We start from the raw sequence: 14,837 nt of genomic DNA on the forward strand, positions 1-14,837 counted from the left end.
GTACAGAGAAGGTGGAGCCAGACGCTTCATGAAGGTATGCAGTAATATGAAAAAAAGCAATGGGCTCAAGTTGAAATGTGGAAATTTTGATTAGATACTAGGGAAATGTTTCTGCCTTGGGGTTGGGTAAACACTGGAACAGTTTGCCTCAGGAGGCTTCTCCATTCTTGGAGATACTCAAAACTCTGTTGCACAAGGCCCTGAGCAGCCTTATCTAGCACTGAAATTGGATCTCCTCTAAGGAAAAGTTTGGATGAGGTGACCTCCAGAAGTCACTTTTGACGTGAATTATTCTTTTTTTCTTTCTATGAGTGGTTTAGATGCAGCTCATATTACCTTGAGACAAGACTGATGTATTAGATGATGTGTCAGGGTTTTTTATCAGCCATCTGTTCTCTGCTACCTTGGACCAACTTTCCAAGGCATTTGAAGCTTTAGTGATGTCTACTATTAGTGACACAGATGTCAGCTGAAATTTGCAGTTAGCTCCATACTTTACCTATTTCACCTGGATAAACTCTGTGTGACTGAGAATAAATAAATTACCGGTAGGATGATCTGCATGGTCTATCTTGTCAGTTAAATATTAGATGCTGGTAGTGGGGAACCTTGGGAATGCGCTAAAATATTACTTAAATTAAGCGTATTAAGCAATTGATGTGTATATGTTTGTTTATCATTATGGCCAATGAACTCCTATGTTTGTAATGCAGGAAAATTTAAAGTTTTGGCACCAAGTGGTTTCCCTAAAAGTCAATTCATAGTTGGGGTAGTAGTATACAAGCAAACCAGTGCTCTTTATGAACAGAATGAGAATGAAAGATTCAGTTTTAGAGGGAAAGAAATTGGTTATTTAATGACAAAATCATATCACTATTGATTCTTCCAGCTTAAGAGCATCTTACTGAAGTCAACATACTAAGTGTGAAATAGAAATATTATGAGCATCATATGTATCCAGTAGTAGTTAGTTAAGCCACTTTCGGCAGGGAAGTCTGCATTAGACGTCTACAATAAAATTGTCAGCTGGAGTGAAGAAATACTGGAGTGGCACAGCTACTGAGAGGTATGCAGTGGTATACCTCTGAGGAGAAGTTGTTTCTCTGGATGGTGTGGAATGGGTTCCGTCTTAGCTGTTGCATGTTAAGATTCATTGACGTAGAGGGATGTTCATGATGCATTAAGGCTGAAGTAACAATAATTACTTCAGTGAATTAAAGGATCTGGCTTAAAAAGGATTGGTTGGGGTGACTGACTTTTCAGTTTTGCTCTGGATGATGTATAAAGTAGATAGGATGGATAACTGGGAAATAAAAGCATTGCTGTTTTTAAATAGAAACATTTTCATGGAAGGTAAAGAATGACTAGATTTGAAGCTGAAAAACAGGGCTTATAGGAGAATTGGATGATAGATTTGTATCTCAACCTACTGTTGAGTATTTCAGAAGAGGAAGTATCAAAGCTAAAAGGCAACTTAAAAAACAAATGCGGTGGCTTTTTTCTTTCTTTTAAATCATCCCTTGGATGATTTCCAATCTGTTGCTTATCAGTTCTCAAAACTTGTTATTTTAAATTTAGCATAATCAAATCAACATCTGTTGTTAACTTGCTCATTTAAGATATTCAGCCTTAGCAAATTACATCTACTAATGGTCTGTTTGGCTATGACATATGTAGCAATTTAATGGATTTGGTAGGAACAGCATACGTGGAATTTGGTAAAGCATTTAGTCTGGGGATGTTTTTTATGGTTTTAACACTTTCTTTAATACGAACTCAAATGAACTTGGACATCATTGAGATTTTACACCATGAAAAACATCAAAAAGCTAATGATGGGCTGCGCTGCATTAAATCAGAGTGAGGTCTTCCGGTACTATGGACAACATTGTGTATGTCTATTTAATATGCAACATACTTGCCACCAGGCTTGTGGAGGGTTTGGAAATGCAGATGATGCTATTTTGGGCTGCATGTATGTCATAAAGAAATCAAAGCTGCAAAAATTCCATATTAAAAACAGCACAGTTACAAAACACTGAAGACTGCGTTTTAAACTTGCTGCTGCTTTTATATCTCAAAAGGTTAATTTAGGAACAGAGAGTGAAGGTAAGTAGCCAGTTCCCTGCTGACTAATTATAACTGTCTTCCCAAGTGATTCAGTTTATATATTGAATTTTCATCAGCCTCTTAAATATATATTTAAAAAAAAAACCCACAAACTCACAAAAAAAAGCGTAATAGGGGAAGTATTTTCTCTGAAAAAATATAACAGTATATTACATATAAACAACGATCGTGCAAATTCTTTGTTGTAATCTAGAAGACTACACATTATTTGCAACTAAATTAGGTATTTTTCACATACGTATCAACCTTAAAGATTCAAGAGGAAGGAGTTTTGCAAGCATGGTACTTCTATAGTAACCATGCAATAAAATAAACTATTCCCTCTCTACTGGCATCTTGCTTGAATGTCATAGGGATTTGACTAGCCGGTGATGGCTTGAACTGCTCTCACCTGGGATTTCTAATTCCCTGGCTGACCTGTTGATACAGATATGCACATCTCTGCGGTTGGAACAATCCCCATACTCATCCTTTAAAATAACGATCCCAGCACCCTGTGCTCTTCTGACTAATTACATCCCTTATGTTTACTTTCCCTACCTCCTGTGCGTCAGTATGTTGAATTCTCCTGCGGGCCACCAGCATATATTCAGATTAATTTTGTGCTGCGTGTGCATGGGATCTGAGGAGCTGTGGTATAGGCTGTTACTTTCCTTTAGTGACCGTCCTGGTCATCTCCCTTTTATTATTTTTAATCTACCTGTGATGTGAGATACTGTTGTAGATTGTGGAAGGTGAATGTCGATGTTTAAATATGAGCCTGCTTAGCTAGCTGTTCAGTTGTTGTAGTCAATCTAATCAATTTGGCTACAGGAGTTGAGAGCGCTATTCAGCAGACAAATGTAGGCATCTTTAGAGTGAGCTAAATAGCTTTTCAGGTTTTGTTGGCTGCTAGGCTATATCTCTTGGCTAGAATGGAAATTTACAGATATGTAGCTCATACACATGCGTTGAGATGTTTGAAATCTCAATAACGTTGTCTCATTTATTTATTTTAAAATCAACTCTGTTAATGAATTTAGCGATAATATGCTATCATGCAGCATTTTATGACCAGAAACATCTGCTTCTTCATGGTTCCCTGTAACATCCTAAGAAATTTATTATGACTTCTACTCTTTGGCATAGAGTGCACTGTTAAAATATGCCTGTGGGGCAAGTAGTTACCAAGTTTCAAGAAGCAAATACTACATGAAACTAATTTGCAAAACTGAAACCATAGTTCTGTATGTCCTAAACTTTAAAAAAATGTTTTTGCATAAGGGGGATCATATAGCATTGGATGAGGATTAATTTATCTTGCTGAAGTTTAAAGTACAGTTGTAGTCTGAATGAAGCCAGCAGTGTTAATGTAAGTTGAAGTAGTAGGAGTGGATGCATGATTTGATAAATGTAACCTTGTCCATATGTTATACAATCATTTTTGGAAGGCACACGACAAATTACCTTTCTTTTTCTTATACTTACTGAAATCATCATTGTCTTATCTTCCAGAGCAAAAATATCAGCTGTTTTATATAGAGCTGTGAAAGCACAGCTGGAATTTATAAGCCAAAGATTTAAAGACTTGTGGTAAAAATATTTTATTGAGGTGGTATCTTTAGAATTATATATTTAATAACTCTACATTGTGTTCAATAGGATGTTATTTGGGGCTGAGTGGAGCGGCAGAAATTTCAGATTGAGTTTTAATTTTTTGGAGATAATTTGAAAAAAAAAAAGACATTCTAGTTATTGGAAAGACGTTTCAGTCTGGAATTATTTGCCACTTCCAGATTTTTTACATTCACTGCTTGGAAAGTGTGAAGCCAAATTTATCTCATTTGAGTTTTGCCAGGGCTATGTGTAGGTTTAGAAAACATAAAGAGATGGGTTTTTTGTCCATTGAATCTAATGTTAGACACTAGTGATCATATACAGTTTATGGGAAGGCAGCTTTCTGGAAATGCAGATCATAGCCTTTTGTAATATAATTTTTTTTTTCTTTTTTTTACAGTAGACTCAGCCTTTATAAATAACGTGTTTTAAGAAGGAGGAAAAGGCAGAAAGGAGATCCTAGGACCTTTAAGAACAAAATAAGGTTAAGAGTTATAAAAAGGAGAGTGAGAGGATAGGAAATGCTCAGTTATGAAAATTGTGTACAGAACTGCTGGGAGCATTTAATGGATATTTCCAAAACTATGGCCTGCAGGGCTATTGTATTTGGTCTAATGTTTCACTGGAACATAGACCACGGCGAGGGAATGGCACTTTGACTGCTGCACAAATCATTTGATACAGGTACTTCTGAGATCTACTGCAGCTGAGGCAGGTAAAATCTGGCAGGTTGAATCATGTGAGATGATTTTCACACTGTGTAAGAATTTGGTTCCACTTTGGACCCCTAAAGGGGTTTCCTGCTGGGACAATCATTCCACTTTCACGGCAAGAACACCTTTTAAAATAAGATGTTGACCTAAGAACACAGATAAATTCAAGGTGGACAGCTAGAATTGTTCCTCCCTGCAACTCAGTGAGTTTGCTGTAAATTTCCACCTTTATAGGAGAGTATTTGAATTACACATGAAAAAGATCTTGAATCACTGCAGTTTCCAGGTAGTATCTGTCAATGTAAGTAAAATACATGCTGACTACATAGATCACTGGGGGAGGGGTATAAATTGGCAATTCTGGACTCCTTCACATGTGCTTCAGCTGTTCCTTCTGTGGAAGAACAACCTCTGGGACAGGGACAGTGCACAATGCTTGGTATGGTCACAGCTTTGGTTTTCGGACTCTAACTTGTTTATGTTCAAGAATATCATATAGTACAATGTACACAGCCTGATTTAAAATTTTGATAAGCATTATTCCTTAAACAGGTACAGGTCTTTTTCACAGCTTGATAAAATAATATTACAACCTCCTTCTAATTAGGCTTCTTTGCCTCACAGTCCAAGGACAGCATGAGAATATTCACCTGAATATGCCCCTAGAAGAATAAATGGAGGTTAATTATTTCCAACCAATGTTATTTATTATCACTTCTGTCATTCCCAGACACCATCCACCATCTTTCTTACTTTGAGCCCTAATTTTGGCTTTGAGAAGGCAGGATAGGTGGGGGTAGGGGGGAAACCACTTCACATATTGCATCCATTCTCATACTCTTGTTTATCATGTATCTTTAAGGAAGAAATAGGATATGTGGGAGTAGCCCAAAGAATGTCACCTTTAGAACATTTTTATTTATGAATGTTCCAAGACTAAACTTGAGGATGTAATTTATAAAATAATACTGGTTCAAAGTAAGTAACCTTCAAATTTTGCATTTAAAGGCTTGCATAAGCTTGACAAATAGTAATCAATGAATAAGCTCTATTCAAGATTTTCCATATGGGTCTGCAGAGGCACATTATTGTTTTGAGTGCATTTTTACACTGCTGAAAATGAGATCCTAACTAGTGCTATTGTGCTCACTTTTGTTGTATTTATGTTGCATTAAGCCTTTAGAATTGGTAGTAAAGAAAAGGAAAGTGGACAGCATTCAAGACTTTCGAACTGCCAAGCAGTGCTAACATACTATTTGCCTAATATGTAGCATAGGTAGATAGGCCACATCATTTATGGCTAAATACTAAAAGTTTGTCTCTTTTTTTTTTTTTCTTCAACAGATTCGGAGCATTCCTATTACAATTTAATCTTGAAGAAAGCAGGACAATTTTTATCCAATTTGCAAATCAATCTGTTGAAGTTTTCACTTTCCATACGGGCATATTCTCCGACTGTTCAGATGTTTCAGCAGGTGACTATTATCTGTTATATTTGGTACATGATTTTATGTGGTGTTTTGGCTGCAGAGTAAAGAATGTTCATTATTACTGTTTGGTAAAATTATTTGGAATCAAACATGATCCATTTATAAAGGTGGTGCTTTATAAGCTGGTTATATTGACAGGAACAAATATTTGTGTTTAATTGTATGGATGGCATTATTTTCAGGGTAGAATTTGCGGAATGGTTCATTTTTAAAACTCAAGTTGTGGGGTTTTTTTTGCATTGCTTTAAATAATACATGGGAATTCAGACATTCCCAAAGAAGGTAATTTCCTGTGGCTTCAAGTCACTTATATTTGTTATTTAGTGGCCTTCTCATCTCTCTATTTTAGTATTTGAAACGTTGAAAGATAAAGTAGTCAAATACCTGCTTTGTTAATGAAAAAGCAGGAGGACATACATTCACTGTGCCTCTAGCCTAAAACAGCTCCTCCTCCTTTTAGCAATGCCACTTTCAAGATAAAGCGAGAAATCCATGTTTCTGAAAGGTAATAAGCTGTAATAAAGTTAGGGGGTTTTACAAGTGTTCTCTGGAGGAATATAATAGTTTCAGACTCGTATCTTTTCGTTTTTATCTTTCAGCTCATGAATCCAGAGTCATTGACATAGAGTCATGAATTCCCGCTTTACGTGGGAATAGCTGAATAGAGTTTAAAAAACAAAAGGCAAGGGTGTGGAAAGGAGAGAGAACTAAAAATTGACATTAATTATTTAGGATTTATTGGTTAGCAGTCAAATCTTTGTACGTTAACATGATTGCTGATAGCGACTAAAATTAAAAAATATCTCAGATTACATGCTGTGAGTTCAGCTTGTGGAGGAGATTTCTCAGCCCTGTTTTTACAGAACATAAATGGACTTGCATTTTCTGGAGTATGACTGCATGTGATAGACTACATCTCACAAAGGTTATAAGGTCTTAATCTTCTAATATTTTCCATTAATTTTTTCACATGCACCTAATTTTGAATGGGCTTAATTAAAAACACAACTCAATGGCAGCTGTTGAGTTATTTTAATCAAAGGGATGTGAGTTTAAGTTGAAGTGCAATCAAAGCATTCTGGTTGAGTATAATTGTTGAAATATTAGATTGCAGCTGATGAACCTCCACCAGAAGGTTGCAGTGCATTTGTAGTTATCCATGAGAAGCACACCTGTAAGACTAATGAAATAAAAAAGCTGCTGAAGAAGGCTACTAAGAGGTAAATGTGATGATCTTTTTTTTAGAGGAAAAATAGATTACTACAGAGGGAAATGTATTATTGCATATATACTTGTCGTATTTTGAAATTTTATGTTCTAATTACTTGATAATGCCAAACCGACAAATCCCTGGTTACTGGCTATTTAAAGACATACCCATTTCAAGGATACATTATTTTAAAATAATTACTTTTGGTTTTAAAAGATCTTAAACACTGTTATGAAAATTCATCAATTATAAATCAAAGTAGGTTTTAAAAATCAAATCATAGAGCTTTGCTCCTCTAACCACATGAATAATTTTGTATTTCTTCCTTTTTTTTTTTTTGGTATGGGATACTCAAGTTTAAGTTACAGTGTACTTTCTATACAACTTACAATTTAATGCATCTGAGGCAGTAGTCCTTCTGCTGACAGACCTTTCTGCAGAGTCAGTGCCGCTGCATATGAGGTGTTCTCCATTGTAAGGGCTTGGCACAGGAGTGCAAGAGGAGTCTGCCTCAGCTGGCATAACCTTTCCTCACCTTGTGCTAGGCTTTGCACCTATCAAGCCTTTCTGCAGGCTTTGTCCTGTGGAAACTAGCAGCAGTCCAGAATGAATTTGGGCCATGAAGTAAAATAACGTAGAACCTATCAAAATAACAAATCATAACAAAATAATGAAAGAAAAATGTGTAATCTCTATTAAAAAAAAATTAATTTGTATTATTTCAAGACCTGTATGTAGGATTTTTTTGTTTGGGTTTTTTTCCTCCAATGGTCAAGGTCACCATAACATACATTAGTGTCCAACCACTTCATGAAGATATGTAGAGCTGACAGATGATTTAGTAGGGCATATTTCTTGGATTTTGCTTTCTATCAAATATAAATTGGGAAAAACCACCACCTGAAAACCTATAAATTTGTCTCTTTGGGGATGGTTGCTTCTGAAAACAAATTTGTGTTCTACATGTGTGATTTATGGTATATTCTAAGTCCATTGATACAATTACAACCTACTAAATCATTGTCTTTTACTTACTCAGTAGCCAAGGTTTTTGCAAAACACTTCACTGTCTAGTTTGCCATGTCCCATTTTTAACTATTACATTCTGCCTAATAAATGTCTCTTACTTTCTTACATAAATTACTTGTACTGTATTTTGGCTTTTAAAATTATGTTGAACTCTTCTGGTCATATATTAAGGCATCACGAGACCCTAACATTTCATCACAATGTCTGAATATACTCTTCTTCTAAAGCAGTTAATGGATTCAGCACATACTCCTTTCTGGAGATACTATCCCCAAATTTACAAGATTGGGGAAAAATCATTATATTAAACAATAGAATTCTGAAGTATTCAGAATCAAGAGAGTTAGACTTCTAGGAATCATTAGTTTTAAGAACTCACAATGAAACTCAAGTTCTTTCTATTAAATTGTTTTTGTGTTTTGGATAGTTTTGTGTGCATCAGTCACGTTACAACCTTCAGAGCTGCAGGGGCAAAATCTTGATAAATTTCCTCTCCTTCTCCCCATCCCAAAAGCAGTTGAGTCACTCAAATATTTAGAGTTCCTGGAGCTAGACTTTGAGAAAAACGTGTCCACCTTCAGGTAATTGTTTCCACCATCATTTCCTGTTGTACTCTGGGTAGCAGATGCTTTTTACCTGCACTGGAGATATGTAGTCTAGGTGATATAGATAGGGCTGTGCTCCTGTTTTGCCTTTTCTATAGGGTGATGTCATGGTTTTAGCTGGGATAGAGTTAATTTTCTTCACTGAAACTGGCCTAGTGCTGTGCTTTGGACTTAGTATGAAAACAACATTGAGATAACACACAGGTGTTTTGGCTGTTGCTGGGCAGCGCTTGTGCTAGTCAAGGCCTTTTCTAGCTTCCCGTGCTCTGCCGGGTGCACAAGAAGCTGGGAGGGGAGGGGACACAGCTAAGAGAGCCTATTCAAACTGACCAAAGGGATAGTCCATGTCATGTAACGTCATGCCCAGTATATTAACTGGGGGGAGCTGGCCGGGGGAGGCAGGCAGCAATCATGGCTTGGGGACCGGCAGCATTGGTCAGCGGGTGGTAAGCGGTTTTATCGTTTGTGTTTCTGGTTTTTTCCCTTTTTCCTTTTTTCCCGTTTCCTTTTTATTATATTATCATTATTATTGTTATTATTATCCTAATCAATATTATTACCATTATTATTTTATTTTAATTATTAAACTGTTCTTATCTTAACCCACAAGTTGTTTTTTTTTTTTTCTTTTGCTCTTCTGATTCTCTCCCCCATCCCAGAGGGGTGGGGGCAGTGAGTGAGTGGCTGCGTGGGGTTCAGTTGCTGAGTGGGGCTGAACCATGACAGGTGAACAAATGATATGGGACATTTGGCCATCTCACTGTTGGTTCTTCTAAGCCAGTCATTCTTTTTCTGTGTGACTGTTATGAAAAGGGATCTTTTTGTTCTATTGATTCCTTTTGTATTTCAAACTATTTTCCTTTGTGTTTCATTTTCTTTTTCTGTGTTCTGTCTGTCATGACTCTTCCACTTAAGCTATGCTTTCTGTTGTGTCCTAAAGTTCTCTGTATTGGATGAGGACACTAGAAGTATGCTATTTTGGGGGATGATAGTTTCAAATCTTACTGGAAGAGAAAGAAGAGGCTGCAGCATTATTTTGTGCAGATCCATCAGCTTAACCTGAGATCCAGGAACTCTCAGGCACTTTGGAGTCAGGAAAGCCCAAACAGTCTGCAGGTCAAGATCAAGGTTTTGCTTCTTCCATTCCTTTATGCAGCAGCTGCTGTGATTTCATCTGTTGCACTTTCAGCCATGTAAAACAGACTGCATGGCTCTAATTGGAAGTATTTTGTGTGGAGGTACAATGGGCTGCTCAAGGACTCTGGATGCTTTAAAGGAAGGTCTTCAGTGCTTAAATGGTTAAGCTTATCTTGCCAACTGTCCAAAACACAACACTAAGATTTCTGGGGCTGTTGCTGCCAAGAGCAGAAGCATTGATGGGAGTTACATTTTGCTCAAAACAATTAGTGCCTTAGAAGGTTTGTCAGTATGCATGTCTGCTGTCTTCTGTCCATCTTCTGCATCCTGTCTTGGCAACTGCCTAGGCAAGCATATAGTTGCCTGTACTACCCTAGTAACTGGTTAGCACGTGCTGAACTCTACACCCATGGGTGTTTTTTTGGGGGGTATTTTGTTTTTTTTTTTGTCTGCCCAACTGCTGTTCCTTCCCTTTCAGGCAGTCTTCACATGAGAATCTCTTCTGACAGGAAATAAATTAGCTCTCAGCTCTAAGAGCAAGAGAATCAATTACTTTTCACTACTATTCAGTGTTGAAGAGAAACAGAGAACGGAGGCTTATCTTGGATTTACAAAGGCTGAGCGCTTTAATTCTCCAATCCAAGGTCATTATGATAGCCCTATGCAGTGTTATTTCACTGCAGCTCTTAATGACCAAGCTTCACTAAAAATTATTGTATAAAATGTTCCCTGTGAGACTCAGTGTTCCAGAAAGTCATGACAGAACTTTGTACCCGCCTTTTGAGAACAGGAGTCATTCTTCTGCTATTCCTATGTGACTAGTTAAGAAACGAGAAACTCCCTTGATTTAAGTTTTCAGCTCTCTATAAATGACTGTGGCAGTTCTTGTCTCTCTGGAAATGAGAAGGAAGTTGCACGAGTCACAGCCCATATGTACGCTTTCATTGGGGCAAAGCTGGATCTGTTCTTGAACAGAGCTTACTCATTCAAGAGTTGTTTCAGACTCCCTGATGACATCTACTGTGTCTGCCTTGTGCTGTGATGACGGTGGGAAAGCTTGCCTGGTATTTCTGTGACACATAGCTGCAGGCACCCAAGTTAAGTCTCAGACCAGGTCCCTTCTTTTGTCTGTACTTTACAGATGTGGTCTTTGATGGCATACCTACCAAGCTTACACAGGATGTTGATGTGAAGGCCCTGAGTAACCTGATAGAAATTCACGCTGTTTTGAGGGAGGAATTGGAGCAAATGACCTCCAAAGGTCCTTTGCAACATAAATTATTTGGTGATTTTTATACTGAAGATATTCCTAAACTGTGCATTGCAGAAACTGTGGCATGTGGAGTTCTGCTCACACCTTTCCAGTATGACTTTTCAATGAGCATCTAGGACACACATTTCTGCAGTGCATGTTGGATTAGAGTTTCTTAACTTCTCTTGGAGAGGTTTGCAGGGATTTTACTGGCCTTTCAAGTGTGACTGTGCAAAAGCAACTTTGAAAAAGAAGGGTACTTATCAGTAATTAGCACCTTGAGTGTATTACTCAATCATATCCTCTGTTACTTTTCCATCTTTCCCAGATTTTATTTAAAAGATGTTTGCAGTCATCTAAGAAATCATTGCAGGTACAGAAAACGTAACTTTTCTACAATCATGGCTTTCAATGAGGATAGATAGGCAGTCACATTTTACAAAATTAGCTAAATCAACAGAGCTTGATGATGTTAACGCATTACCCCAGTTAGTTTCCACATGTGTTAGCAGCTTTCTCAAACTTCACTGAATATCCCTCTGCTACTGTGTTGCTCACTGGTTGCTCTGTATATCCTAATACATGCAGTGCATCATTTAAGTTAAAAGGTTCAAGCCGTAACTGACTGCTGCACAAGATCTCAGTGTTGTGCTTTTAATATGCTCTTTGTGCTGTGATTTCATAAAATATATTTCAATTATTTATAGTTGATGCTGATTTTTCACCTAGACTTTGGTTTGAAAATTTGGTGTTCTAAATTCATTTGTGAGCAATCATGATTATTCTGTGATCATTTTAACATGGTTTGTGTACTTTTAGCATATAAGCCCTACTAGTTTTTTCAGTTATGAAGTAGAAAAACTGCCACTGTTTTAATTGTTTTCTGAATATATAATATTACAATTCTTTGTTTTTAAAACCAGGCCCAGGCCATATCTTTTTAAGGGAGATCATAAATTCCCAACTCTCAAAGAAGACGGCCCAGTTGTTGTTCTTTATGCAGAAATAGGTACGAAAGACTTTGTCAGATTCCACAAGATTTTATCTGAGAAGGCGCAAAAGGAGGAAATTGTTTATGTTCTCCGGCATTATGTTCAGGTATGCAATTCAAATTAACATTGATTCAGTAAACTGTTAATATTCTGCTTTATTTTTCTTGCTTTTTGACAAAACACATTTTCTACATTTATTTTTGCATTTGCCTAAAACTTGTCCAGTACATATTCTGATTTTAAAACTTCTCTAGATTAAATGATTCATCTAATGCAAACTTTGAAGCTGGGAAAGCATGATAATGTTATCTAATCCTGTATGCAAGTACTGTTTGCATCACTGATCTTGAAATATCTCTTTTTTGGTTATATGTCTGGGTTTTGTACAATGTATAAAGATCTTGGGTGAATCTTGGTGCAGCAAACCAAGTGTATTCATAACAAGAATTAGAAAAATGGGAGCTAGAGTAGAAAATCCATCACTTATCATTTTATATATTCTCAGTATAATCTCATGTGTTGGTTGCAGTACAGCAGCCTGGGCTATCAGAGTCAATATCTCCGGTCAATTTTTCAGCGTTTACATTTCACAGCATCAGTATTTTAAACGTAAGGTTTCTGAATGCTTTTCTTGGTTTACTCTTCCCCCTGAAGAAACAACGCAAGATGAATACCAGTCCATGGAACTATATTGTCCCTAATTTTGGTTATTGGAAGCTTTTTGTAATTTATATTCAAAGTACAGCTCTTAAATAGTGCAGCTAATGCAAGAATAAACTGATGGACTGAGGAGTTGCTGTGATTTGTGTAGACAAGGAATTTCAGGGAGATGAGATCCATAGTTTGCGGGTGACTTTGAGTTGTTTGCTCACGGTAATGAAGTAGAGAATTTGAGAAGAGCACTCTTAAATTCTGAGTTGTTTAGGGGTGTAGCTTTTACTGAAATTTCTGTTCTTCTTTTATGCAATTTTCTTCAATTAAATACCTACAGTCTCCTTGCTCTGACATGCACCATGGTCCCCGCAACTGTGTGTTGTCTTCTTCCCTGTAATTCCTCTCTCTTAAGACTGCTCCTTTTCCTCCTTCCTCACAATGTCCATTTTTATTCTATGGTTCCAACTGAGGTGGAATCTCCATCCTTCTTTGCATTAAATGGCAGAAGAGGGAGCACTGAGAGAAGAAGAGGTACAGGCTTTCTGCTGTCAATTTTTTTGCCAGTATCACTGAGACTGCTTAGAGAGTACGATGCTCTCTGCACTGAGATTTGCTTAGAGGACCAATGTGGAACACCCCTGAGAGCTGCTGAGTTTTCAGCTGTGGACTGGAGGATTCTCAGTACAGAATGATTCCTAGAAATTGTAAGCTAAAGCTGAAAGGCTTTCAGGGATTGCTGCTGTGCTTGTGCAAATCACATTTTGGAAAGGGGATGTTCATATGTTTTGGGCAAATTAGGGCACATTTTCAGAAATAAGTATGCTCTCAGTAACTACACTATTGAATGTCAAACTTCCACTCCAAAATTGAAAATCATTGTTGTTCTTAATAAGTAGCAACCCATTTCTAGCAGTGATATCTTAATACATTTTCTTAACCCTCCTTGCAGATAGTGATTAACTCTTTCATCAAAACTCTTTGAAAGAATCAGCTTGATGCAGAAATAGAGAATTTCCTCCTAACATGCTGAAGTCTGGCAAAATTACAAAGAAATTATCAGTTTAAAATGTGAATTGTAAGGCATCAATCATTGTGTAGGGTGCTACCAGCTCTGCCTGTTCTAGTCCTCCTTCTAATATTAGGTGAAGGGACTACAAGTTTGACACGGCCTTTCTGTGGTCTGCAGGAGATAAAGAAAGTCTTACTTTGTTACACACCTCAATGGACTGTCAATATACCTTGCATGACTCATAATTTGTTTGGTGAAGTATTTTGTCCTTTGAATCATAATTTGAAATTTTAAGTTATAACTGTCATAACATTTTGAAGTTACAGTATTGTATATTGTTAAACTCATATAAATAAATTTCTTAAGTTATATTTTTGTTCTGTTAAAATAATATCATCAAACAGAAACCAAGTTCCAGAAAAATGTATTTATCTGGATATGGCGTAGAACTTGCAATAAAGAGCACAGAATATAAAGCTGTAGACGACATACAGGTTAAAGGTATGTGGATTTTTTAAATCTATTTATTGCAGTTACTGTTGAAATACGTTACAATCTTCAGTTATAAAGTCAGTAGTGTTTTGAAGGTTATACTTAATTTATTTGTACAGAAGGAAGTCTCTGGCACTAAGACACTAAAATATATGTGAGCATTTCTAATAAGCTGTGCTTAAGATATAGTTCATTACCTAACCTCTAACTGTTGTTTTCTGTGGCTCTTCAAAACATAACCCATTCTTTTTCCTTTCAATAAATATAAGATTGTTTAACCTTTGTTCTTCAATTACTTTATCTTTGTTGGCATCTCTAATATGCTAATTACTACAGCATCTATACATTAGTGTTTCAGGAGTGAGGGGTTTTTTTCTGAATTTATGTGGAAATACTTTCACAATCTTCTGTGCTGTATCATAGATTTTGGTACCAGTGTATGTTACTATGTGTTGAAATGAGACATTTACCAGAGAAAGTGGTAGCTATAGCATTCTGACACAGAAAAATTACTTTGCATGGACATTT

At 36.7% G+C, this 14,837-nt stretch overlaps 1 protein-coding gene across 1 annotated transcript in view; it reads left to right on the forward strand.

Moving 5' to 3' along the window:
• UGGT2 (UDP-glucose glycoprotein glucosyltransferase 2) overlaps positions 1-14,837 on the forward strand; it is a 94,825-nt gene that overhangs the window by 3,780 nt on the left and 76,208 nt on the right. The window contains exons 3-6 of the mRNA XM_064440676.1: positions 5,784-5,914; positions 7,037-7,149; positions 12,086-12,260; positions 14,222-14,318. Of these exons, the coding sequence (XP_064296746.1) occupies positions 5,784-5,914; positions 7,037-7,149; positions 12,086-12,260; positions 14,222-14,318 (516 nt within the window). The remainder of the gene's footprint in view (positions 1-5,783; positions 5,915-7,036; positions 7,150-12,085; positions 12,261-14,221; positions 14,319-14,837) is intronic.

The sequence above is a fragment of the Phalacrocorax carbo genome, chromosome 1 (genome assembly GCF_963921805.1).
Source record: "Phalacrocorax carbo chromosome 1, bPhaCar2.1, whole genome shotgun sequence".
Taxonomy (NCBI): domain Eukaryota; kingdom Metazoa; phylum Chordata; class Aves; order Suliformes; family Phalacrocoracidae; genus Phalacrocorax; species Phalacrocorax carbo.